The sequence below is a fragment of the Puntigrus tetrazona genome, chromosome 15 (assembly GCF_018831695.1).
Source record: "Puntigrus tetrazona isolate hp1 chromosome 15, ASM1883169v1, whole genome shotgun sequence".
NCBI lineage: Eukaryota > Metazoa > Chordata > Actinopteri > Cypriniformes > Cyprinidae > Puntigrus > Puntigrus tetrazona.
This window is the reverse complement of record NC_056713.1, coordinates 19,998,593-20,025,522: the sequence shown is the minus strand read 5'-3', so window position 1 is coordinate 20,025,522 and position 26,930 is coordinate 19,998,593. Positions and strand designations below refer to the sequence as shown.

General features: G+C 35.1%; 1 protein-coding gene across 2 annotated transcripts in view; it reads left to right on the top strand.

Moving 5' to 3' along the window:
- The window catches only part of zmp:0000001114 (suppressor of tumorigenicity 14 protein homolog), a 27,415-nt gene extending 624 nt beyond the window's left edge, over nt 1-26,791 (top strand). The window contains exons 2-19 of one of the 2 annotated variants that reach the window (XM_043258787.1): nt 9,021-9,168; nt 10,547-10,710; nt 11,474-11,544; nt 12,024-12,196; nt 12,810-12,845; nt 14,608-14,836; nt 16,005-16,141; nt 16,337-16,440; nt 17,113-17,222; nt 17,437-17,567; nt 17,724-17,828; nt 18,497-18,604; nt 18,909-19,022; nt 20,333-20,452; nt 22,010-22,190; nt 23,227-23,495; nt 23,746-23,882; nt 25,380-26,791. In XM_043258787.1, the coding sequence (XP_043114722.1) occupies nt 9,021-9,168; nt 10,547-10,710; nt 11,474-11,544; nt 12,024-12,196; nt 12,810-12,845; nt 14,608-14,836; nt 16,005-16,141; nt 16,337-16,440; nt 17,113-17,222; nt 17,437-17,567; nt 17,724-17,828; nt 18,497-18,604; nt 18,909-19,022; nt 20,333-20,452; nt 22,010-22,190; nt 23,227-23,495; nt 23,746-23,882; nt 25,380-25,541 (2,499 nt within the window). In that variant the 3' untranslated portion in view covers nt 25,542-26,791. The remainder of the gene's footprint in view (nt 1-9,020; nt 9,169-10,546; nt 10,711-11,473; nt 11,545-12,023; nt 12,197-12,809; nt 12,846-14,607; nt 14,837-16,004; nt 16,142-16,336; nt 16,441-17,112; nt 17,223-17,436; nt 17,568-17,723; nt 17,829-18,496; nt 18,605-18,908; nt 19,023-20,332; nt 20,453-22,009; nt 22,191-23,226; nt 23,496-23,745; nt 23,883-25,379) is intronic. The other variant, XM_043258788.1, reaches the window with a different exon arrangement.
- The last annotated feature ends 139 nt before the right edge of the window (nt 26,792-26,930 follow it).

The window sequence follows — 26,930 nt, the reverse complement described above, 5'->3', positions numbered from 1 at the left end:
TGAATGCATTCACAAAAGAGAACCGTCAGGTGGATCCTTTCCTCCGGTCATAGGCCATCGTTACGCCTCAAAAGCGCTCTTGAATCATGAACTAGTTGAGTTGCAGTGCTGAACGATAATGATTTGATCTTTGTAAGAAGATGTCCTAACTCCTAGAAAGGTTAGTGTCCTGTCGTTGATTGATGGTGAAATGTTAGGCTATTTGTATGTTGAGTAGAAGCTAATATTAGTATGCGTGCGTCGGTTTTAACGAAAGACCAAAACAAGTGCTTCTTGGTTAACCTAAACCAGGTAAGTATTATACTAGCAAATAGGCCAATGCCTATTGTTGTATTTTTTTTTGTAAGGCTTGCATTTTTGTTATGTTTATGTCGTTTGATGCGTCAGTCTGGTATGGTTAATGTAGGTCTAGAAGTGCATTAAACTGTAAATATAGAGGATGACAAATTTTACCAGAAGCCCCAAAAAGAGCACTATATGCAATCTGGTGTCCTTGCTGTTATTTGAATGACAAATAATACAAAAATGAATAAAAAGCAAGTATAAGAGCTAAATCTCAATCACGTTTGAAAACAGGTGGTTGAGGTTTCAAGCTTTACCGACGAGAATTGCACAAATATATCGCCCAGCCCTATTAAAATGCTTAGTTTTATTATCAAAGTAGCTCTGTAGTTTTTTTTGTAGTTGAGAGATAAACAAATGTTTTCAAAAAAGCGATGTATGGATAGCTTAATGAAGAAAAAAATGATTCAATCTAGTAAATATTATAAAAAGTGAAATATAAATTACTTTTGTATCTTAATAATGTTAATTTCTATATAAAAAAAAAAAAATGGCAAAAATGCTTGTATGGCCTGACGGTGTCCTGGCAATTTTTAAATTATAATAAGAAAGCCATTAACAAAAGTCAATCTGATGGCAGTTTTTTTTAAAAGCGAAGTTTTGATCACGTTGATCATTTAAAAGGCCGTATCAAATATTATACTAAATATGATACTGTAGGCTTTATGTAAATCCCTGACTTTGGCGTTTCAGGGTGAAAGTTTTGTGTTCCCTAGAAATCAATCCCTTGACTTTAGTATTGCTGGCATTATGCTCTATAAACAGTATTGTAAGACTATCCTGACATATACTGTATACCCCCAGAAGGAACATCAAGCGTTTGAGATCTTGCCACAGTGTTACTGTAATGTTGTCTATGTGTGCTTGTGCTAAAGTTGACATTTTTGTCAAAGTTGTATATGAAGACACAGTGTCTTTGGGCTTGGCTTTTTATGACCTCTTCCTTGTCCTTAGTTAAAGGGCAATGTCGTGGTATGAGTAACATCCCCATATTGGGTTTTAATTAGTTGTATTTGTCTGTGATGACAAAATACAGCAACGCAATCCTTGTGGGAGCAAAAAGCCAGAGATTTAATGCTTCGAAGCATTGTGTTATGTAATCCACATTATTCATGTCTCGTTCTGAATCGGTTGAGAAATCTAGATTACCGGTGTAAGATGTCATTTATATTTCCCATTTTGAAATCCCAAATAAAGCCAGTCATTTTCCTGGAGTGCCTTGTCTTCGTCATCTAGATAAAGACGTGTGTGTCCTATAAATAGACTGGTAAGTATGAATCATTTCTTTAGCTGTTTTTGGCTTTGTATAGTTTAACCACGACGGTCAACTACCAAGATACGTTGACTTGAGTTGCTGGTAATAGCCGTATATAATCAGGCACGTATAAGACCTTGACTGCATTAGGGGAGGTAATGTGTACAGCTCGGCTCAGTTCCCTGCTAAACACACCTAGATTTCTGTTCCTCAGGCCTGTTCCAACTTGATAGCCAGAATCCTCCTGGAGTACAAAAAATGCATTTTGTCTCTTTTTCGGGCTCCTCCATGCAGGCTTGTTTATATGAAGGTAGGGTTTGTAGGTAAAACTGTGCTGTTTAATAATTGCATGCCAAAGTTTGTCAAAATTAAGAATTAAACACCATGTCGTGCTTTCACACTTTATAGGCAAGAACAAAATTTGAGATTCTTTCTTAGAAAATGCTTTTTTTTTTTAAGTAAACTATGTGTGGTATTTTCACGTTATCATTGGATCATTTTGGTGTACTTTTTTGTAAGCGCAGAAGTCCTTTTATAAGACATACCTTGAAGATCAGTATTTTAGAGAATTTATTTGTTTGAGATGCCGCTATTGAATAACTTTGTCAGCTTTCTCTTCAACATCTTTGATTTAATACAGCAGATAGTTTTTTGTTTTTTTTTTCCTCTTTTGAAGGATTTCTTCTTTCTTTTGTGACTAATCTTCAATGCCGTTGACTTGGGTTGAATGTAATTCATTTCTTGTGATGTGGACCGGTGATACTGAGGCAGACAGTATTGTTTGCTACATTCTTAGCTGTGCACAGCTGCTCTTATCCTTTGAGGAAAAACAGATGAATAGAAATACCCTGAAAAATAGATGGCATTTCATTCAATTTGCTGCACAGGCTGAAATCAGTGGTTTTAGGTGATGTTCAGACATGAATGCACACCTCTTTTTTATATATATATATATATACACACACACACACACACACACACACACACAATAACACCATAAGCATTTGATGCATTAATAGCTTTAAGCTAAAATATGGTTCACTCCTTTATTGAGAGTTCAAGGAATTGTGATGTACGAGAATGAATGTTGGATACTAATAGTCTTACAGAGTTTTGTGGCTGTGTTAGCTTAAAGACTACCATTGAAGTTTACAAAATGTCATGTAATATGTGTGTATGCAATATTTACACACACACACACAAAACTATTGCATGTCTTCAGAAGATTTGGAATGTAGCACAATTCGTCGTGTCTTTGTCAATATTGGCTTGATGTTCAACATTTATTTGTATACGTAATTATTTCAACAACAACACACTTTGTGATTTCCTGTGCGATTGTCACTGTGCTCTCTTCTCATTACTGATTCATCTTCTCTCTGCTTGCAGTTTCAGATTTGTTACCCTGTGGTTAAAGGACTAGTATGTCATGTAACCTAATCGGAAAAACATTTTGTTTGTGGTTTATTGAATCGGAAATTCATCCTTATTCATAAGAAATGCTACAAGACTAAACACAACCACATACACACCTTTTTTAATACTTGAATTCATATGTGACACAATGGCCACCCCTAAAAACAAACAAACAAAGAAAAGTGTTATTATAGGTGTTTATTTATGTGATGCATGTTTTGGAGAAAGAGTTGAGCTGAGCGGCATATTTCTTATCTGAAAACCCATGTTTTGGGTATATCATCTCAAAAATGGTAGTTGTTTGCCTCACAAGAAGGATTTCAGAGTTTGTCTATGTTACAAATGATGACTGGTATATTAGGATGACCCATTTGTAGATGTGAGCGATATTGAGGTCTTTCTGTACATTTGAAATATTACTGTTAATATAAACTAATAGAGACAACACAGAACTCTAAATACATCATTATGCTCTCTTCTCAACAAATCCAGTTCCTGTTAGTTTCGGTTTATTTTCAGCAGTTTCATAAATTATTATTATTTCCTTCTTGCAAGCTTGCTTTATTAATTAACAACCCAGTGCAACATAATTAATCATTTACTTTGTGACCGTTGAAATATTTTCAGTGCATGGCCTGGGTTTTGGTCTGCAATTAATTCCTCAAAAGTAGTGGAAATAATATTTTAATTTCAACAATTTTACAAAAACCTTTGTTCTTCCTATCTAGGATGGGCTTCTTTTTTAAAACGCTTTGCAGAAGTTGTCAAAAACTCAACGTTTACTAGCAGTTTTCTGCTATTTGTTTCATAATATGTCTCAAAGAGCCCTTAATATAGTACAATTATCTGCTGCGTGAAGGACAAACAAATCAACTGAATAATTTGCTTAACAGTCCTTTTTCAGGAGCAATCTTTTAATTGCCTCAACATAGCTTTAAATATTCTGTTTTGTCTTGGGGGAATTCTTTCTTTGGGGTTTAATTGCTCTTGTGTTGTTTGGAGGCTTCTCGGTGTCCTGAGCTGTCTTTTCCAGCTGACTGACCAGTCAGTGATTACTGGCCTCTGGTCAGATCCATGTCAGAAGCACTAGACGGCTGGACTCCAGCAGAAATGTGGTCTGCTTTAGGTTTACAGGCTGTAAACAATAGAAGAGGGCATGAAAATAGTAAAACTGATTACTTGCATTCTCTCCTATTATTATTATTATTATTATTATTATTATTATTATTATTATTATTATTATTATTATTATCTTCATTTATGATCTTAAAACTTTGTCATACAATATTGAAAATCAACAAAATTTAAAATCATTGTTTATTTATAGTTTTTACTTGACCTTTATTGCTCTTACTCTCTTTGCTGTAAAACACTGTTAAATGTAAAATCTATGAATATCCATTTTTAATACTGTGCATTATAATAATGCCTAAATTCATTTGTAATTTAATACTAATTTGTTTTCTACCATTAGTTGCCATCCATAACATAAAAAACACTGAATTTTAATATTGCCGCTTCCCTATTTTTTAGTCAAGCTGAAAATCTTTTCCCAATCATGCTGATTGTACTTCATGTATTTGTTGGCCTCACTTGCATAAATGTCAATCTCGCTTCTGATTAGCAGGTTCTGACCACTGTTTCAGCTATCGGTTTGACTGCACAATAGTGATTCATTAACATTTTATGTTCTTGGCAGGTAGCTGAGGCTAGAAGTACAAAGACTAAACTTTTTTTAGTTCCTAGAGAAACCGAGGAGCAGAAATCAAACAGAACAAATGCAAACAGTGCGGATATGTTGCAGAGCAAGATTAAAGTCAAATAGAAGGATGAGCTGAGCAGACTGTGATGTGTCTGCCGTGAGAAAGCTAACATAAGTGTAATGTAAATAATCTTTATATCTTATCCATGACCTAAAATATTTTTAGATGTTAAAAATATCGGTTTCTTCAGTTTGAGGTTGTTTGTTTTTTTTTTTTTTTTTTTTTTTTCTCTTCAAGCTTGAAGAACAGGTTTGGTTACTCATGCCATAAATAATTTTCGATGTGCCAAGCAGAAATAGTTTAACGCAAGGGTCATATCTCTCAGTTCTACAACACCACTCCTTAAAAAGAGGTGAGAGGTTAGCGAATCCGTCCTTAAGGCTGCGAACATCCTCTGCTGTGGGAAAAACGCTCTCTCTAGTCTGATGTGATTGGTTGTATTCTGTGATTTCATAATAGATTTTTTTTTTTCTGTCTTTCAAAAGCGTATTCTTTTATATTTACTTTAAATTTTTAATGGTATTAGTAGTTTAGTAAAGTCCATTAGTAGTTTTCTGTCATTTCTGTTGATGTTTTTATTTAAACTGTAGTTGGTTGTCATCTTCCACATCAAAAAAAGTTTGTAACCAGGCTGTTTTGTGGTCACCATTGACTCCCACAGTATTTATTTTCCAACTATAGAAGTCAATGGTGACCAGAAAACAGCCTGGTTACAAACTTTTTTTTTTTTTTTTTTTTTTCCCAAAACTTCTTTTGCGTTTGGCAGAACTTTTTTTTTTTTTTTTTTTTTTTTTTTTTTTTTTTGAAAATTTCGTCATTCACTCTCCCTCATTTCTTTTATGTGAACTATCCTTCTTGTTTAGAGCAAGTTGGGTCACTTGTATTTTTTTTTTTTTTTTTTTTTTTTTTTTTTTTTTTTCACATATTTTATATATCCGTCACCCCATGATATTTATGTTTTCATCTAATTTTGGTTGACATCCTGAAATATAGTTAGGAGTATTAATATGACCTCTGTCTCATTTATCTTTCCCTGGGGGACAACATAAGTAAAAAGAGGCCCAGCTTTTTAATAACATTTATTGGAAGACCATGCTATCCGTTTGAAACATTATTTCTTGTTTGTTTTAGGTCGAACGGTATGGAAACAGGGGATCCGTCCTTATCCACCTTGTCTTTTGTACAGGTAAAATAACTGTAAGAGAACAGGTAGCTTTCGCAAAGTAGTTTTCTTTTGTTTGTTACATTGAAAAGCTTCATCCACCTTAATCTTTAATTACAGTGTTATCGCTCCATTTTCTAAGCCATCCTCGGTTCAGAGAAAGAACACTCGCTGACTTTATTCGGATTACACCTGTAGAGTGGCGTCTAATTAGATTTGTCTACCCTGGCTGATAAAAGTGAAAAAGAGACGCTAGTATTTTGCTGATGGCCCTTACTGAGGGTGATATGTCTTCAGTATGGTGTTTTGCAGAGGGCTATGGGTAGAATCACGGCATGTAATGCCGTTATTAGGCTGTGATCAGGATGACTGATAACAGAAGCCCACAGCAGCAAGTGACCCACGTTCCCTGACGATTCTCTTAATCTTATGCCATGATGGCTGTTTAAAAAATTCCAATTTAGGCAGCTTGAGTGCCAGGCGGCCTACAGTAAGAAGGGCTTTAATTGCAGTGAGTTATCACACACGCTTTTGTAATCAGGCCCGGATCTTAAAAGGGGGGGGGTTTGCACATCTGACAAATTGATTTAATACCAATGCGATTCTAGCTCCTTAATGATCTTCTGATTCTCTTCTCCCAGGGTGTAGACGCTGATTTCTAAACACTTTTTAATTGCAAACCTTTTCTTTATTGTGTGTGTGCATGCGCTTTTAGTTCAAAACCTGCACTGTACCATTCCACATTCCCAGTTTAGCTTCAGTATGATAGTGCTGCGGTGGAGGGCTGCTGATTTATGGACAATTAAATCGTTTTTTTGTGGAGTCAACAGTGTGTGGAGAAGAAAGGAGGAAATGAGAGAAGAGGCATATTGGTTCCTTAAATGCCTGACTGTGGATGTCTGTCAGTGCTGTTATTTAGTACCTTTGCTTCCTTGGGGGATAGAGTATGCAACCCATCCAGATATCTCGCAGCAGTACGCTAACCGCATCTTGCAAAATCGAGCCGTGAACTGAACCTTTCTCAAACACAGACGTTTGAAATTGTAAATTTTTGTATTTTCTTTTTGTTATTTTTCATGCATATTCAAGCAACGTCTGAATGGAATGAATATGACGTCACGAGGATGCCGTATATTTACTATATAATTTTTTTTTTTTTTTTTTTTTTTTTTTTTAGGATGAATGAAACCGTTAAAAAGAAGAGCATTTATTTTAAGTAGAAATCCTTATCTAACAATATACACTAGCATTCAAAAGTTTGGAGTCTGTAATTTTTATTCATTCTATTTCTATGTGAAAATTTCTTTATTGTTAGAAAATATTTTTTTTTATATATAAATCTGCATATTAGAATGATTTCTGAAGGATCATGTGACTGAAAGTATATTGAAATAGAAACCCATTATTTTAAACGATATACACACACACACACACACACACACGTACATATTGTGTATGTATGTGTGTATAGTGTGTGTGTAAATGTACAGACAAAAGTGAATACACCTCTCACATTTTAATATCAATTTTAGTAACTCTTCTTAAGGGACAGTAAAGCTTGTACAGAAATACTAATTTGCTGTCCTGTTTAAAGTAAGCCATCATATAGCCATTATTGTCCAAATAACTGGCAACAAAAATCAGTACATCCTAAGTGAACATGTCAAATGTGCCAACATTTTGTAGAGGTGCCATTATTATCTAGCACTGCTTTAATACTCCTGGGCATTGCATTCACCAGAGCTGTACAGGTCGCTGCTGGCCTCCTCTTCCACTCCTCCATGACATCATTGAGCTGAAGGATGTTAGACACGTGGTGCTTCTCCACCTTCTGTTTGAGGATGACCCACATGTGCTTAATAGGGTTCACCTTCATCATCTGAGCACTGTCACATCTTTGTGGAGAGCAACTGTGTGTGTGTGATGACAAAACAATTCTCTGAGAGTACATGCATATGTGTAGAGTTTAGAACATTTCATGGAATAGAATATTTCCGTGGATGTCACACTCTTAAAAATAGTTTCCGAAAGGGCCATTTTGGGTTCCTCAAAGAACTTTTCAGTGATCAGTTGATCAAATAACCTCTTTTTCTTAGCACAAAGAGCATTTAAATTATCTAAATGGCCTATTTCAATAAAGGTTGTTTTTTTTTTTGTCACACAAAGCCAAGGTTTCCTTCTGGTAGGATCATTAAGGTGTTCATATAATCACTTTTAGACATATTTACTAATTAACTTGCGCTTTATAGATGCAAAGAATATAATACTTGGTATTATATAAATAAAGTGACTTGGTATAACTGTTTGTCTTTGTGTATAAGGTCACAGAAACGGGCCTAACCAGTTTTAATGCTGCAATATACAGACCACTGAAACTAGTCAGCAGTGCATGTCAACATTTATATGAGCTTAATTTCACATACAGTATCGAGACGTGTAGTCACACATACGAGAAGCTTAGCTGCATATCTGTTTTTGGTTTATCTTTGTCTTTCAGTACTTCCTGTGCAGCAGAAAGCAGTTATGGCGGTAGGCTCCTTACTGTGGCTTCTCATGCATAATTTGCAACAAGTCAAAGCCTAAATGGTTTGGGATCAAATAAAAATAAGTGGTACTGAAATATAGTTTTCATTAGTGGTACTGCGTATCCAGAGGCTACTTTCATTAATATTTCTCTCAAGTGTGGTGGTTCATATTAACATTTAATAGCATTTAATGTATAATGTATTAATGCTTACATGTTCTCAAACCGAACCAACTAACAAGCGTTCTTGTATTCAGTGCACTGGTTTTGTTTCGTATAGCAGACGTTACACACAAGAAACATTTTAAAGAATATTGATACAACAAATACATAAAGGGAAGTTGCTATTTCTTTCTTCTGCCTTTTTTAAAGTACTACTTCTTCTTCTTTTTTTTTTTTTTTTCTTTTTTGAGCTTTAAGTTATTTAGTACATTTTAAACCATCTGAATTCATGATTCATTCTGAAGATGCTATATTAAAACATTTGCTTATCAAAGGAACTAAATGTTTACAGTACTTTCAACAGACCGCCACAGAATACTTGCATTTCTGTTTCAGGGAGGGAATGGGCGTCACGAGCAGGTCACCTTCCTGACGAATGAACAGAAGATGGCAACGGCACGGAAGACGAAAGTTGTCGTGGGGGTCGTCGTTGCCCTGTTGGTAGTGGCTGCAGTGGTCGGATTTCTTGTGTGGCTCTTTGTTGGTAAAGGGTTTTTTTTTTTTTATCATATCTAACTTGCTCTTAAATAAAGAGGTTTGTACTCCCACGCTGCTGTTTAAATCTTTGGGGCCCTTTTATAGTAACTTTTCTATTTTAATATATTTTAAAATGTCATTTATTCCTGTGATGACACAGCTTAAATTTCAACAGCCTTTACTCCAGTCTTTAATGTTAAAATAATTAAAAAGCCGAAATAGGTGCGTGTGTTTGGTGAAAACTGCTGTTCCACAAACCAAAAACACATTTAAAAAGCATTTACGTGATTGGAAATTTACTAGGATCCTTCTATTATCTATTCAATATATTTAATGATTAAATTAGTAAGCTGTTTTTTTTTTTTTTTGTTTTGTTTTTTTTATAGTCATTTATTTGGTGCTTTCGTTTGGGAGGTGGCTGTCCCAAACCTTAACCCCTGAATTTCAAATTATGAAATTGATATTGAGAATTTTTTCATTGTTGTTTTTAAAAGTATCTCTTTTTAAATTCTTTTAAAAAGTGAAGTTCTTTGTAAATGATAAAACCTTGTGTATATAAAATGTCCCGCATGCATCCATGGGCCGAGACTAATTTTAACTACACTCCCACATTTACGATAAGAGGAAAATTCCTGTGTCCCTTTCTCTCATAGCTGCAAGGCTTGAGTAGATGGGTCCCATTATTTGGGGTAAATATGTTCAAAAATCTGTGGAACTTAAAGAAACGTCACTACGAAAAACCTTTTATTCTGCAATTAAACAGAGCTATTGCATAACATTTTTATAGTCTTTATGTATGTACCACTACCACTGTTCAGAAATGTGAAGGCTAACCATGTGCTGATTAGCATCTTTGAGCTAGGGTTAAAAGTATCTAAAATTTTCACTACCGACACAACAAATAATTCTCAAATTTGGTGAAATAAAGTACATTTTAGAGCTGATATGTATCCAAGTTAAAATTTTGCAGTGAATGTCTCTACCAGAGCATTACGGTCACTACTGAAAATGTGCAATCACTAATAAAACTTTTTTTTTTTTTTTTTTTTTTTAAATAAAGTGTACTGAATTGTTAACTAAGGTGTTATGGTAGTTTTTGGTTCATTGTGCATTCAAACTGATGACTTCGTAAAAGGCAAAGCGTTGAGCACACCGATTTCAAAGAAAAATTGTATGCACCAAATGTCAAATTACACGTGATATATAGTTAATTACTGTTTATTATTACTGTGTTTTTCGGTAGTGACGAATTTGGGGAGATCTTCCAAAACATTCTGAGAATACGTTGTGAATTAACTGCGCAAATAATAGAAATATGTACCTTGTGTACGTTACACAATTTCCCAAACGTTTGATGGTGTTAATAAAATCTTTCCCTCTCTCAGTCAGGAGCAAAGAATTGGAAAATGAGGCCACCGTATATAGACATAGCTCATCCACACTGGTTTACAGCGGACAAATTAAGCTTCTCAAACCAGAGTACAACCCCGTGTATGAGGACCCTGCCAGTGCAGAATTCCAACAAGTGGCGAGGGACTTGGAAGGAATTGTGAGTGCTTTTGTTCTCAGCCTTTTCTTTGCTGTCTGTGTTCTGGTGACCTTCACATCCTTTGAGATCCATGATTCTAAATTCAGGTGATTCAGTTTGATCTGTATTTTCTTTAAAAGCTTTAGTACAGACATTTCATGAAGTGGCATAGACTAGCACAGACCGCATGGTCACGTGTTGGTGGCATAAAATAGTTCTTTTTTTTTTTTTTTTTTTTTTAAATTTATTGTGTTGGTAAAAGAAAAAAAGACACCTGTATAATAAATAAAGATGGCAGTGGGCATCTAGCCGACAGACTTAAATGTGTGTATATCTTCCCAATCATGCTCAAACACACACGATGGGATTCCTTAAATGAACAAATTCCCATTTCTTTCTTTGACTTAAAAGGAACTCTGGGTATTAATAATTGCATGGCTTCATATAACGCAAATTATATTCCTTACTGAATACATAGAAGAAAACCCATGAACAGTTGATGTTACTGAAAAAGATCACCTTGTTTTTACATATTTTGGTGATGTTCATCTTAATATTTGTTTTTTCAATGTTATTTAAAGGGATAGTTTACCCAAAAATAAAAATTCTGTCATTTAATATATTGCACAAATTAAGATGTTTTCGACGAATACCAACAACTCTCTTCTTTGCCGTGTTATTTTTCTGTTACTGCCTGTAATTAACAATAATTGTTAAAAAAATAATAATAATCCACCGTTTCTTTTTTTTTTTTTTTTTTTTTTTTTTTTTTTTTTTTCTTTAGATGAACGAAACATTCACCAGAGATCCTCTCCTCTCCAAATACTATACAAAGTCTGTCATCACTGCCTTCAGGTAAAGCCGAACTACAGCTCCCTGATTCAGAGAAAGTAAAATTTATAGCATGCTCTCTAAATCTAATGGTTTTTAAATTAAACAATAGATCATTCTTTATGTCTTGATTTTAATACTTAGTGGTTCCGCTGATAGAGATAAATTACAAGTCTCATAGAATCTGGGTTAAAAAAATCACACTAATAGAATACAAATTATTAATTTCCAGTTCAACCATTACTACTGCTCATGCTCAGGTTTGGGGACCATAAAAACAGAGCGGAAATCCATTACAACGAATCAGAGTGTCATACACAATGTGCTCTTTTTTTTGATTTGGGTCCGTAAGAAACCATCTAGACCTAGCACAGCGACATTCTTAAAAACAAAAAAACACCTTAGCAACTAGCATTGTACAAGGGAAATCCTAAAATGCATATACCACAAAAATCAAGTACGTAATTCAATAATTTGTCTGCTTTCCTATCATGCACCTGCAGTGAAGGAACGTTGGCGTATCATTGGTCTCAATTTGACATTCCTGAGGCGGACCAAGAGATCGCCCTGGAACTGACCGAGGACCGCGTGGTTGAGGCCCTGCGGAAGAGCATCCGGCAAGAGGGCAAACGAGTCGGGAACATCGCAGTCACATCCAGCGACATCACCGCTTCGTGTAAGATGATTGCTAATTATGAAGAGAACAGATTTGCTCCACGCAGTCGCTGTGCAGTAATTAGAATGAGCATTAGAGAATTATATTGAAAACGCTTATGAAAAAAATACATTTTGACTGGTTTTTGTAGCGAAATGCAATGATTAGCTTGTATATAAATGACACAAGCAATGATTAAAAATGTTCCTCTAGGAGTACTGATGCTTTTTAGTAACATTGTATAAAATGAAAGGGACTTGTCCCCATTGTGCAGCTCAATGCAACAAAGTAATTCTTTGCTTTTGCAAAAAAACGGTAACACTCTGTCCTTCTCCGGGCCCCATCTGCATTGTATACACAAGAGCAGCGGGCCTGAGTGACACCTCGGTGCCCCGCTTAAAATGATATCTCTGTACGGAGACTCATGTCGCTGTAGTGAGGTGAGAGACTGGTATTTGTGAACGTCGGAGTCAAGGTGAGGGGTGGAGGAGGAGGAGGAACAGAATGTCTGACAGGCCTTTGGAAAATGGAAGGAATGAGAAGTGAAAAGTACGGCACGCATCATTCTCTCTCTCTCTCTCTCTCTCTCTCTCTCTCTCTCTCTCTCTCTCTCTCTCTCTCTCTCTCTCTGCAGCCACAGACCCTCGGATGGCCAGGGACCCCAGATCTAGTGAGTAAAGTGTGTCCCATTTCAGTCACCGCTGCACTGTAATTTTCCACCTGGGTTGCCGTGCTCTCTCCTGTCACTCACTGAAAAATGCCTGCCCGCCTCATCTCACGCTCGCTCTATCTCTCACCTTCTTTCCCTTTCACTTACCTTGCTGTGCACAACAGCACCGGGATCTCAAAAACCTGTTTTTCAACCACAGAGAGCATTGCTACAGCTCTTTAACAGCACCTTTGTACAAATGTCTAAATTATCTGCATCAAGCTGCAAGGGCATGGAGCTTTCTTATGGCTTTAGAGTCAACATGAAAGCGAAATAGACCCTTTTTACTTCCATTAAATGTATTGCTTGTAATCTTTCATAAAAATTGAGTAACTTGATTTGCAGACTTTCCTTGTTTGAGGCTGGGAATTCTACAAAATGTTTGTCGGCCAAACACATTGACCTAAAATGTTAAATAAGTATATCCTCTGAGATTGAATATTTAAATGAATTTGAAAAAACATTGCGTATTTACAGTTCTCTGGGTTGCTATTCACATGAAAAACAGGTAAACAAATAAATAATAAATAACATTAAATATAAAATGAATGATTTAAATATTAAATCAAATTTATTTTTTTTTAAATATATTTTATTATTATTTTATGATTTTTAATTTGCTATTCATCAACTCAAACCCCTGCAAGCTTAGTGTTTAATTATTTAGTGTTAATGTTTATGCTTATGTCAGTGATGGCAAATAATGGTATAATTAAAAATAATAAAATTTTAACTTTTATTTAGTGGAGAAATAAAACAAACAGTATATTTAAATATAATAGTCACATAATAAACAAATTTCAATTTGTCTAATTTAAAGCTAATGATGGCCTGATGAACATGGAACTGACAACAATACTCAGCAGGAAATAAAAAAACATATATTTCAAAACATTTAATTTTTAATTCTACTGAGAATAGAAACAAAAATAGTTTGGGGTTTTTATTTAAGGACATACACCTGATTTAATAAAATATGCTTCCATTTGGTTTGCAACTCCAACTTTCTACAATTTAAGTACTTCCTGACGAACAAAATAAATAAAGTCTTGCCCTTTTATATTATTTTATTGTTTGATTAAACCATTTCAAGTAACTTTTATTTATACACCGTTTTGTGCCATACAGATTGGGTCAAAGCAATTTTACCCTATAGTGTGTTGATAATGTAGGAGGACAATAGTAAGCAGTCAGTTTGTTAACTCTGTCATGTCTAGCTGTTGTCACACTCCGTTCTCTTCAAATGGTATCTTTGCAGGCAAGCTGACAATATTGACAAAAGTGACCAACTAGTCTAAGGCGACAGAGTAAAGGACCCAAAAGTCCATCTCTTTAAAAAAAAAAACCCAAAAAATCTAGGAAGACCAGCAAGTTGTGATTTAATTCCAGGCTGCAATACAAGTCAGACTGAGCTGAGGACTCATCAGGGTCTCATGGTCTTGATCTGATAAGCATCTAGTTGACAAGGTCCTGTGACAGTCAGGCCGTTGTTGTCTTTAGCCACTGATGCACCATATAATACTTCATACTAGGGAAGAAAATCCAGTCACAGTTTTGGTTAGTGCAGACTTGGTGTTCCCATCCAAAAAGCCTCTTATCTCTCGATTCAACCACTTTGTGGGCACTAAGGGATTTTCTTAGACTTGCTGCTCGGCAAATATAGCTTGCGTGGAGTACTTAAGCTAGTTTATTTACCTTATTTTCTGCTTGTTTCTATTATCAGATATCTGCTTTTATAGTCTCATGGCTGGCACCACCAGCAAAGAATTTACATCTCCTAACCACCCTGGGAGATACCCACCTAACTCCCGATGCCAGTGGCAGATCCGCGCTCCTAAAGGCTATGCCATCATGGTCAAGTTTAAGACCTTCCACATAGAGGATGACTGTGCCAATGACTATGTAGCCATCTATGACTCTCTCAGTCCTGACAACACATATGCTATCACAAAGTGAGTACACGCCACTTTCAATTTTTCTTTGTGTCATTTAGGTTTTACCATAACCTGTAACAATGCTCTTTAAAAAAGGCTGAAATTACATTACTTTAATGCCATAAAAACATTTCAGTTTTCTCTTAATTTTATTTTAAAATTAAATTTTTTCTTGTGACGTAAAGCTGATTTTTCAGCTTCATTACACCAGCCTTTTTTGTCACATGATGCTAATTTGGTGCTCAAGAATTTTTTATTTTTTTGATATTTTAAGTGTTAACGATAACAGCATTTATTTGAAATAGAAATAACAACCTAAATGAATTACAATACTTTAAGGCATCTTTGCTCAATAAAAAGATTAGTTTCTTTTGAAAAAGTTACACATACTGTATAGGATATATATAATATCCTTTTCAATGCATCTCTACCTTCTAAACTTCAAGGACGAAGCCCTCTCATGGCCGCTGGTTACACGACTTTTCAATTCAGTTTCATTTTTCACGGTTGGCCTAAGGCTTCTTGCTAAAGATTGGCTTGTTAAAACCCCTCTCTAGCACGTCTAAGATACATGCCAAGTTTTAGTCACCTTATCACTGGGTGATGACAGACTTTTAGTAAAGGATCACTAGTGTTTTTTTGTTTAGTTTCTTGATTTATTAATGCTATGTAACAAATCACCTGAAGTGTATGGGTTGCAAACTGTACCTTGCAGCCAGTGGGCTCTAAACATAATTCACACAACACTCTGCCTCTGCCCTGTTTCCAAGGTGACACAGAGTCTCTGTGCATCACAGCCATACAGTTCTTTAATAATGTTACGCTCCAGGTCTCTCTCTCTCTCTCTCTGTGTGTGTGTGTGTTTGTCATGAGGCTTCTTAACTCGATTATACCCATTTGACTTTGCTTGTCAAGTAGTTTCACACTACCAGTTAGAGTTTGGACATCCTTGACTGAATTTGTGATCTTAAAAAACCACAAAAAATCAGTTTTTAGGCTGGAGTTCATCTATGGGCTTACATTCCTAAACCTTTGTCAGAATGTACTTTAGGAACTAACCGATTATACAATCATTACAGATTTTTGTCCAGTCGATTTTCCCAACAAGCATTTTCATTGATGCATACTTCAGTGTATATAAAAATAGTGGTGTTCTTTAACAAAGTGAACACTCTTTTCATCACAGACAGTGTGGGCTTCGACCTCCTTCAAATCCTCTTGAAGTAGTTTCTTCTGGTAATATCATGCTCATCAACTTAATCACGGATGTGGTACAGAAACCTGGATTCAAAGCAGTTTACACTGCCATTCCGACTATTGCTGGTAATGTCAGTGATTATTTTGTATAAATGCTTTAGTTATTTTAAGTCATTACAAGTATCTACGAAGACTTATGACTTGGTCTGCTTTGAAAAATAAAAACAAAAACAAGAATTTTGAATTGGATAAGAAAGTGTTCTGTGTCTGTTTCATAATATCTGTTTTCCATTAATTTCATTCCTCCATATTGATGTTTAGCTGGGAGCTGTAGATCATCTCTGACTACATCCACAGGAGAGTTCACCTCTCCTCATTATCCTAGTTTCTATCCTCCTTTGGTGGACTGCAACTGGAACATCATTGTAAGCCTAACATTAAAGTTTCACTTTATCAACAGAGGAATATTAAAGGGATATTTCAGTATTTCTCTTTTTTTTTTCTTCTTCTTTAATGAATCACAAAAATTTTAGGCAAATGGTTATTTTTTGAATGAATACCTTTTTCAGTAAGGCTGCAAGAAATGATTGATCAAAAGTGAGAATAAAGAAAATATACATGAGAAATGTTTTTGAGCATTATGTAAAGCCTGGAATGCTTTATATGATGCTCAAATGAATGAAATTCAGCATTGCATCACAGAAATAAATTGCATTTTAAGATAGAATAAAACAGATCCTTTAAATTGTCATGCTATTTCAAGGTGTTACTGTATTATTGTTCTGTACTGTAAATGTATGAAGCATTGCTGAGCGTAAGAGACCTCTCTCAAAAACCATAGCAAATCTTACTGACCCCAAAGTTTGGGACAGTTGTAGATACTTTACTTTAAATATGTGGTTAAAGGTGCCATTCTGCCTACAGCTCATTTTGTTTCTCACAAAAAAAAAAAAAAAAAAAAACTTAGTCATGAGTAAATTAAGAAAAAAACATTTTATGTGAATGAACTCAAACTGGTTCTATTCAATCACTATGCTGTTTTATTGAGTTATGTCTTTTTGAAAATAACCCTGAACATCATTGTGTGGATTCTGCAGGTTCCTGCTGGTAGAAAGATTAAAATTGAGTTCAATATGTTCCGTGTGAAAGAGCCGGGGGTGGACACTAGCAGCTGTAACAAAGACTACGTAGAGGTTCTGGGTAAAAAGTAAGTCCTGTCATCGGTCCTACCATGCCAGCATGAAAGATTTCCCACTTCATTTCTTGTCAGCTTCCTGACAATCTGTGAAATAAAATGGCAAAATGTCAAATAAATGCATTTGATGTTAATTTAGCTGACCATCTGCAGTAGTCTGTTGCAATTTTTGGCTTTTGTTAGTCTTTGTTTTATTAACACCTTGTTCCTTCCTTGATTTTTAAAGGTATTGTGGAGAAAGACGAAGGCTTGTTCTCTCCAGCACCACCAATACCTTGGAAGTGAAGTTCCGTTCAGATGAATCCTACACTGATAAGGGTTTCAAGGTCACTTACACCGCCTTTGACCCTGTAAACCGTACGTAAGCCCAGTGCTTCAATGTGATTAGCTAAGTGTAGTGACAATATTCTGATCAATCTACGTTTATTATATTATTGGAACTGTCTTTCACGTCTCTTTTGTGTTGAGTTCCGGCTCTCTTCCTGTTTTCACCCTCATGAATTTCATCTCCAGCTTGCCCTGCTCAGTTTGCGTGCACCTCAGGCTACTGCATCAAAAAAGAGCAACAATGTGATGGGTGGAACGACTGCGACGACGCGAGTGATGAGAGAAATTGCCGTAAGTCTCATCCTTGTCAGGATTTCGCTAAATTTAATTGAAACCTTTAAATTGAATTAACCCTGTCTAACGGGATACTGATGTAGAATGACAGGAAGGTGAATTCAAATTCAAAGACACAATTCAAACACTATACACGGTTAGATAATGTTCAGTCCAAGTGAATGAAAACTACATTAATAATAAATGTTAATTATTCTGTGATGTGATCTTTCTGATTCGACAGATTCCTCTGATTCAAGTTTATTACTAGTTTTATTCATTATCTTTAAATGCACAAGACATTATTAAAAAAGTATTAATCTTAAGTACTATAATGTTATCTTTGTATGTACTATATTAAATATTATTGATTACATATTTGTCAAGTACATAAAAATGGTGTATGTACACTACAGGTGGTATTTCAAACATCAGATATCATCTAATGCTTCTGGTAATATTTTAGATGCTGTATGAAAGCATGGATATGTTTCATTCAAAATCAAGTGCGAGTTCAAATTTGTATTATAATTGTGCATCCTGTTTGCAGCCTAACAATTAACCAGTAACTGATTACTAAACGAGTGTTTACATTTACATTACTAATAATCGTCAAAGTCAGGCGACGTTTCGGATTGGTTTTTGTTTACACGCATTATTCAGTTGATTTGTGTTTTGTCTTACAGGCTGTGATGACGATCAGTTCACTTGCCGTAATGGCGTGTGCAGGCCTCAGTACTTTGTGTGCGACAGAGTAAATGACTGCGGCGACAACAGCGATGAGGAACATTGCGGTGAGTTTCTCCATATTTATTTACATCAGCATCTACCTTCAAGGACGTCAGTTCAAATGAAACGAAATGCAGTTAAGGATGCACTAATTACTGCCAGACAAAGCGGTGGCAGGTGTTTTATCTCCATGAAGCAAGACCGCAGTGAGCTCACATAACTAGCCCTTTCTTGGGATTCATAAACACTAACTTTAAGATGAAGTCATTTTAAACTATGACGTTATCCTGGAGAACTTCGACGTATTTAAAGTACTTTTAAAAAAAGTTACCATTGAAGGACACTTAAGGTTTTGTTGTTTCTTTTTAGATTGTGGCAAAGCTCAGGAAAGGTGCGGGGACGGCGCCTGCATCCCACAAGAATTTATATGCGATGGGAAAAATGACTGTGCTGATGGAAGTGACGAGGTCTCGTGTGTAGCATGTGAGTGGATGCTTTGGCTTATACTGACCACAGATCTGCTTCGCTATTGAGGTTTCACCGGGGTTGTCGAAACCAAACAAATCCAAGCACTTGTTTTGGATCCGGATCAGCGGACTCGCAAAGCTCGATATAAACATTTCTCTGTCAACTCCGAGTTTAAACAAGAGTTCGTGAATAACTCACTTGCACCTGAAAGTGAGATGTTATTAAAAATCTATTTAAATGCATTTACAGGGCAGGAATAAACACTTCTGCTGCAGCAAAATTGAGAAGGCAGCAGAAATAAAAATGTATGACTATGCAAAGGATTCGGATGAAGTGAATTATTCATATAGTTTCACACAGAACTCGAAAAGGAAACCATAAGTTATTTTAAAAGTTATATTAAAGTATGTGAATATATATATATTACAATTAATTATTGTATTATATTATTTACAATTAATATATGTAAAACTTTTTGATGAAATAGTGTTACAATAGAAAAAAGGTCATAAAAATAGATTAGGTTTTCTTTTGCACAAAGCATAATGGCACTTTTTTTTTTTTTTTTTCTTTGAGGTAAACATTAGACATTTTCATGGTGAGATTAACATATGCAGTTCCTGAGTTATGCACAAAATCATAAAATATTAAACCTTTTATAGTGCTTTCTATTGTTGGGCTGCATGTTCAATTGCTGTGAGATTTGGGACTGTCCAATGTGTTTGTAGTTTATGTCTCTAATGTCCAAAAGTTTGGTAAAAAAATATAAATCTTACCATCACTGAAAAGGTGAAGTAAAATATTTAGAGGTATGTAGAGGTTTTGTATGTTTTAAATATATAATTTTAATAAGACAGCTGTATTTTTTTTATTTTTCTGCTGGCTTGAAATGTTTCTCCACTTCAGCAGATGTGACAAACTGACAAACATTAATATCTTCCACTGGATATTGAGTATCATTAATTAATGTGATAATTAACCTGCTTTTAATATGCAAAATAGAAACTTGTGAGCAATAGCTTTAACACTTCCGCTGAAACTGCTGAAAAAAGTCAAACATTTTGTTTTATTCTACTGTGTACAAACTTCTTTACCGCCCACTCTTTCCATCTCAAAGTTGTTGCATTGTTTTTGTATCCTTCAGCAGAGATTAGTGACCTATCCCGCAATCAATAGGCCTGATCAATACACTGGCTCTTGTATGGCTATGAACGAGGCGTAGGTCTTTGGTGATGAAAAGAAGCTGGGCTTGATGTTTTATTCCCATCAGTTACCTCAACTTTTTCTTTCTCTCTCTCTCTCCTTCTCTCTCTATACTCTCTTAGCGGCTGGTATCTGCAATAATTTCTCCTTCAAATGTAAAAACAAGCAGTGTGTAAACAAAGTGAATGCAGAATGTGATCGCGAAGAGGACTGCTCAGATGGTTCGGATGAGCAGGGATGTGGTAAGGCACATTTTTGAGTGCTCAGTTGACTATTTCAGTTGTTTTACTACGATCTCTATTTCGGTTTATTGAATAATAATTAGGTGTTGTCATTGTATTAAATTGGCTGTTTTTTATTTTCCACTCCAATGTTACATAATGTGAAGTTACACTGATGCCAGATTAAACATTTACTTATGTACTTTTAGATGAAGTACCTTTTTGTGTTTGCTTAATTCACAGATGAATAAAGAAGGCATTGCCAGTTGATTCTAAACAACTATATATATATATATATATATATATATATATATATATATATATATATATATATATATATATATATATATATATATATATATATATATATATATATATATATATATATATATATATAATACAATATTATAATTAGGAATGCATAATTAATCTGTAAGCAAATATTGGATATTTAAATGTGAAGATATAGATCATTACTTTATCTCTTTAACCTATTTTTATAATTTAATGGGACAGCAATGGACTATCAAAGAGAAAAAGTACAACTGAAATGTCTTTTAGAGTCACAGTAAAAGTCTTTTCAGACAAACTATATATATACACATATATATACATATATATATATACACATATACATATATACATATATATATATATATATATATATATACATATATATATATATATATATATATATATATATATATATATATATATATATATATATATATATATATATATATATATATATATATATATATGTATATGTATATATATATATATATATATATATATATATATATATATATATATATATATATATATATATATATATATATATATATATATATATATATATATATATATATATATATATATATATATATATATATATATATATATATATATATATATATATATATATATATATATATATATATATATATATATATATATATATATATATATATATATATGTGTGTGTATGTATGTGCAAATTAAGAGTATAAACTGTAGGTCATACCACGCACCTCTAGTGTCTTTATTGCATAATCATTTGAAGATAATGAGCTTCCCAGTGTGTTTTCACAAGCTTTTTTGTTTGGTTGAATTTAAAAACCATTGTAATTTCCAGAAGTTGCCGCATCATCAACAAAGTGGTAATTAGTGCAAAAACTTCACATCAGAGCCCTAAGCCATTAGTTGTTTTTTTTTGGGGGGGGGGGTTTAAGAAACCTTATATGACATTCTTCTTTTATAGGCCTCAGGGTTGCTAGTTTCTTTTTCCTTCCTCATTGTGTTTTTATCAGCCAGCACGGTTCGTTCCTCTATATATCTGCCTTGTTATGATTCTACTTGAGTCCCGCTAAAGGCCGACGGTCTTCTGAGTCAGAGCAGATGTTATGAGAAACTCGCCATCTTTCAGTGCAAACAGTTTTGCAGTTAGCCCTCTGATCTTATCCCTGCTGGCTTTGTTCAAGACCCCCATCACCTCTTATCTCAGCATGCCAACGTTAGCTCTCTCGTTGACTTCCTTGAAGTCTTTGTGTTTGAACCGTTTCTACAATTTGGTTTCAGACTGTGGTCTCCGGCCATACAAGCACAATCGTATTGTGGGTGGGCAAAACGCAGATGTGGGTGAATGGCCGTGGCAGGTCAGTCTACATTTCCAGACCAACGGACATGTTTGCGGCGCCTCAATCATCTCCAACAATTGGCTGCTGTCCGCTGCCCACTGCTTCATCCAGCCTGATCCAACGTGAGTCAGTTTATTGCGTCTCTGCTTAACTTGGCTGTAGTTAAAAACGATAATTTATCGCAGATGTAAATTAGACATTAAGTATCTGTCTCCATTCGTTTTGTGCTCAAACATCATCCTGCGTTGGATCAAAACCTAAGATTGTATTTATTTTGATTGGCCAGCAGGTGGAGCACAAGACATGCAATACATTCATACTTCACCTTGATAAATTATTCCAACACGTTTCTGAGACTGAAACACTAAAGCCGAATTGAAAAATAATTCACTCTCCTGAGCTATGGTTTCAGCATGAAATCAAAATCGATCCCATTTACTTTCTTAATAAACATTTCTGGTCTTATTGTGGATGATACATTACTGCACAAATGTTTGTTTTTAATCTTTCATCAAAATGTAATAACCTGTTCCACCTCTGAAATGATGGCTGAAATCACCAAGCCCTCTTATTTTTCAGCCCCTTTTCATATAGATGTCCTATGAACACACATTTCACAAACCTGTACTTTTTTTTTTATATATTTTGTTTTTGTCTCTTCTACATTATTTAGACCAATGCAATCATCAGATTATTGATATAACCTTTTCCAAGTATTTTGGTGTTTCACCAAATTGGTGAATTTTAAGCAGTCGTAATATTCGGATGTTACTGCATCATTAACAATGTGGTAATTAGTATAAAAAAAGATTTTCAGTCAAGTTACAGATTTTAAATGTATTTGAATGCCATTTTATACTGACCTTGTAAAACAAACTCCTCAAATTAGATATATAAGCGAATGCAATTATCAGGTGGTTTGTATGATGTTGTACTTGTAACACCCACCTCGAGAGTCTTCCTTGTGTAATTATATAAAGATAATAAGCTTCTCATTGCGTTTTCACAAGCTTTTGGTGTTTCAGTGAATTTAAAGCCAACTATGTGTGGAAATGTACTTTTCTTTAAGTTTTCTGATTTTATAATGCTTTTGAACACCATTTCATTCTAAACATCCGATTTAAACTTCCAAATCAACATTGTGTCTATTGCCAATAGCTACAAAAAGACATCCAGCTGGCTGACGTACAGTGGTCTGCGGGACCAAAACATCCAGGACTCTGTTCAGAAGCGCACTTTGAAGAACATCATCACCCACCCAAACTACGACTCGATGACCTACGATTATGACATTTCACTGCTAGAACTGAGCGATCCATTGAACTTCACCAACACCGTGCATCCCATCTGCCTTCCGGCACCGACTCACGTCTTCACGGCCGGTAGCTCCTGCTTTGTTACGGGCTGGGGCACGCTCCGAGAGGGAGGTGAGACAGCTTGCGTGCCTGAGGGCTGCCCTTTGCTTTTGGAGTTCCGTGAGATACCTTTGGAATTTTACCTAACAGATTTGACATTTGTCAATCCCATGTCTCAATGTGACTTTTGAAACAAGTTTTGCTGTAAGATTTCGTGGAAGCGCATAACTAATCGTTATCAGTGTTTCAAACACCCATAATATGATGCTCTTTGCTATTAGATCAATTCTTACGGGACTTATGTTTTATGTATGCCTTGTAGGAAGTGTTGCACAAATCTTGCAAAAAGCAGAAGTAAAGGTGATTAATGATACGGTATGCAACATGGTGACCGAAGGTCAGGTGACCTCTAGAATGATGTGTAGCGGCTACCTCACCGGAGGTGTGGATGCTTGTCAGGTAAAAACTTAATTTTTTTTGAAAAGGTGAGTTTGGACTATCAGGTTTTTTTAACTTGAAGTATCATAGTGAATAGTTATACTGATAAACTAAATATTTATAAAATGTATCTGTCTTGCACATACAAAACACCTTCGCAAAGACCGATATTCTTCATAATTTTACTAATTTTTTTTTTTTTATCACATATGAAGATGTTTTACATGGCTCTGTAACTCTGGTGTAACGGTATGAAATTTTGCACAGATATTGAGAAAATCACCAAGTTTTAAGTAGGAAATTTACAAAATATCTTTACTTAATATCCAAATGATTTTTGGCATAAAAGAAAAATCAATCATTTTGACCCATTCAACGCTACCCTTAACCCCGTTGTGAAAAATTAGGCCTACGTGTTTGTGGAATGTTAATGAATTCAAGGTGGTTTAGTAGGCATTTAGATGCATTGTCAAGCCCAGAGTCTTTTTTGTCCTGTTCTATTCATTCAGAAACACCTACAGTACAAATATGACATGAGCATAATGCCGTCAAAGTGTTCAGCTAATGTTGTTGTTGTCTTCCTGCAGTGTGTGTACAGCCTCGTAGTGGAGAAGATTAATTATTCTACCTTGTTCCCTGATATTTAAATGAGCTGATTTCCATAATTTCTACTTCTATCTCACTTGTTATTCATCTTGCTTTCCTCTTCTGAACGCTCTGTGCGTCTCTCTTATTCTGGGTGTAATCTTCTTAGTGTGCTTCTCTCTCGCACAGGTTCCGGTCCTGGTCTTGTGAATCCTTTCTATCTTCCTCTCCCGCTATAGGAGCTCATAGACTTTGTGTGTATTCTCCCTCTCTTTGTATTTTGCTCCATCCTTCTCACCCTCTGTAATATTCTTTCATTCACTCGGTTGTTTTGTCTTCCTCTCTCTCTCCTCTCACCGCCCAATTCAAATATGCTTTATTGCCACGTCTGTTTACATTGCAATATTGGCAAAGTAATTAAGAGCCGAATTGTATTACACACAAAACAAATCATTCAGGAATAATAGTAATGGAATGAAATGACACAGTAAATAAGCAGCTTAAATTAGAGGTACAAAATAATAAATGATAAGTGATTACAATAATAATTAAAAGGTTTGCGATTACTTTACACGCCCTCCTTTTTTCCTTTTCTGTTTTTCAGTTTCTCATATACATAATCATTTCATCTCCTTTTTTAATTTCAAGCACTTTATTGGAATGATTATTTTATTTACAATATTGCAAAGCATCAATACACACAATAAAAAAAGGGAAAATAATAGAAAATAAATAATCACAATATAATGTACATTTTAAAAATGAAGTAAACATTCAGTGGTACATTCAGAACATTCTCTAAAATAGATCAACAGGCAATTCTTGAATACGGTCATCAAGTGTGTTTAGTTACGTGAGTGTCCTCCATGCATTTCGTCGAGTTTTGGAAAATGTGGAATGGCTTCGGAAAAGTTTTTCTTTTGGTTTCCACAGGGAGACTCCGGCGGTCCTCTTGTATGTCGTTCTGATGTTGGTAAATGGTTCCAGGCTGGAATAGTGAGCTGGGGAGAAGGCTGCGCTCAGCGGAACAAGCCTGGCGTCTACACGCGTGTCACCAAACTGCGAGACTGGATCCGTGAGATCACAAACATATAGTGAAGCCTGGACCTGCAATCATACGACAACCAAAGCAGAAGAACACAAACGTGAATATTCAGTACTCACAAAAGAGAAAGTGAATACAGCTTTGGTTGATATCCTTTGTGAGAGAAAAAAAAAATCATTCCAATTGAACTTCTTCAGACCACCTGGTTGCTTTCATAATAGCATTTTCATTCAGTATGACTATTTGGTTGTTATGGCTTATGAATGATGCGTTTCATAGCTGTATCAATCTAAAGTTGGGTTCAACTTTAGTCAACCAAATAAAAAGGTTGATAAAATACATGCAGATACCACTACATTGAAAAAAGATGTACTGTTACACTTCTTCAACCCTGTCACGCAGTTGTAGTTGTAAATGGCACTTAGATCCAACTATCCTATAATTAGCCTGCCAGCACTTTTTGGAAGTCACGATGTTATCTTTAGGAGTTTCTTTTCAGAAACTCTTGTTTCAGGCTTTGGAGGTAGCTTGAATCCCTACATTTTTTTTTTTTTTTTCCCTTTTAAGCGAAGGTCAAAAGCTTCTTTGCAATCTAGAAATTTCTGTAAGCATCCCACTCAGGCTGACCTTCTTTTCTCACATCTGTGTGATCTCGGAACCTCAGTGCCAAAGCTCTGAAATGGAGGATTAGGTAAAAATAGGATATTTCCGTCATCCATTTGCCAATACAACCAAGGCCAACATAGGTCACTCACTTCTGCTGCATGTTAAAGTTCCAGCCAATCAATGTCAAAGCTGTTGGCTGAAACAACCTAGCAGGTTGGTCTCTCCTTCAAAGAGACCTTAACGTATTGGGGAATCGATACCGCCGGTTCCACACAGATTAGGCAAGTTTCTTTCCCATGGAAAGTCCACTTGCTTAGTAAGATTTTCGGGCTTTGTAGTGTAGTGACTTAATTTCCCAGGAGGTATAAGAGACATTCGCTGTATTTTGAGAGATGTCAGGCAATAGATGCCGTATTTATGTACTGCAGATGTTTGATTATAGCATCATGATGTGCAATTTGACCTATTGGGGCTGTTAGGCTTTCATTTTAAAATAGTTTTAAAACTGCAATGATTATGTATGGCTTTGTGTCTGGGTGACTAAAAACCTTTTGTATTGTTAATGTAACAGAGCTTGTTGGTCTTTTCAGTGTTGTTATATTTTATATTTTAACACTATGCAAATATTTTAATGTATGCTAATTTTCATGGAGTTTATAATGTTTTCTTGGCAATAAAATAGATTCTGGTTTTACATTTACTTTTTTTTCCCCAGAATAGTGTTTTGGGTACTTTCCAAGTAATTGCATTTTTCACCACAAAATTCAAAATTTTGTAAAGAAAGATCATCAATATTAAATCAGATGTCAACGTCAACATTGCCTTCAACAGTT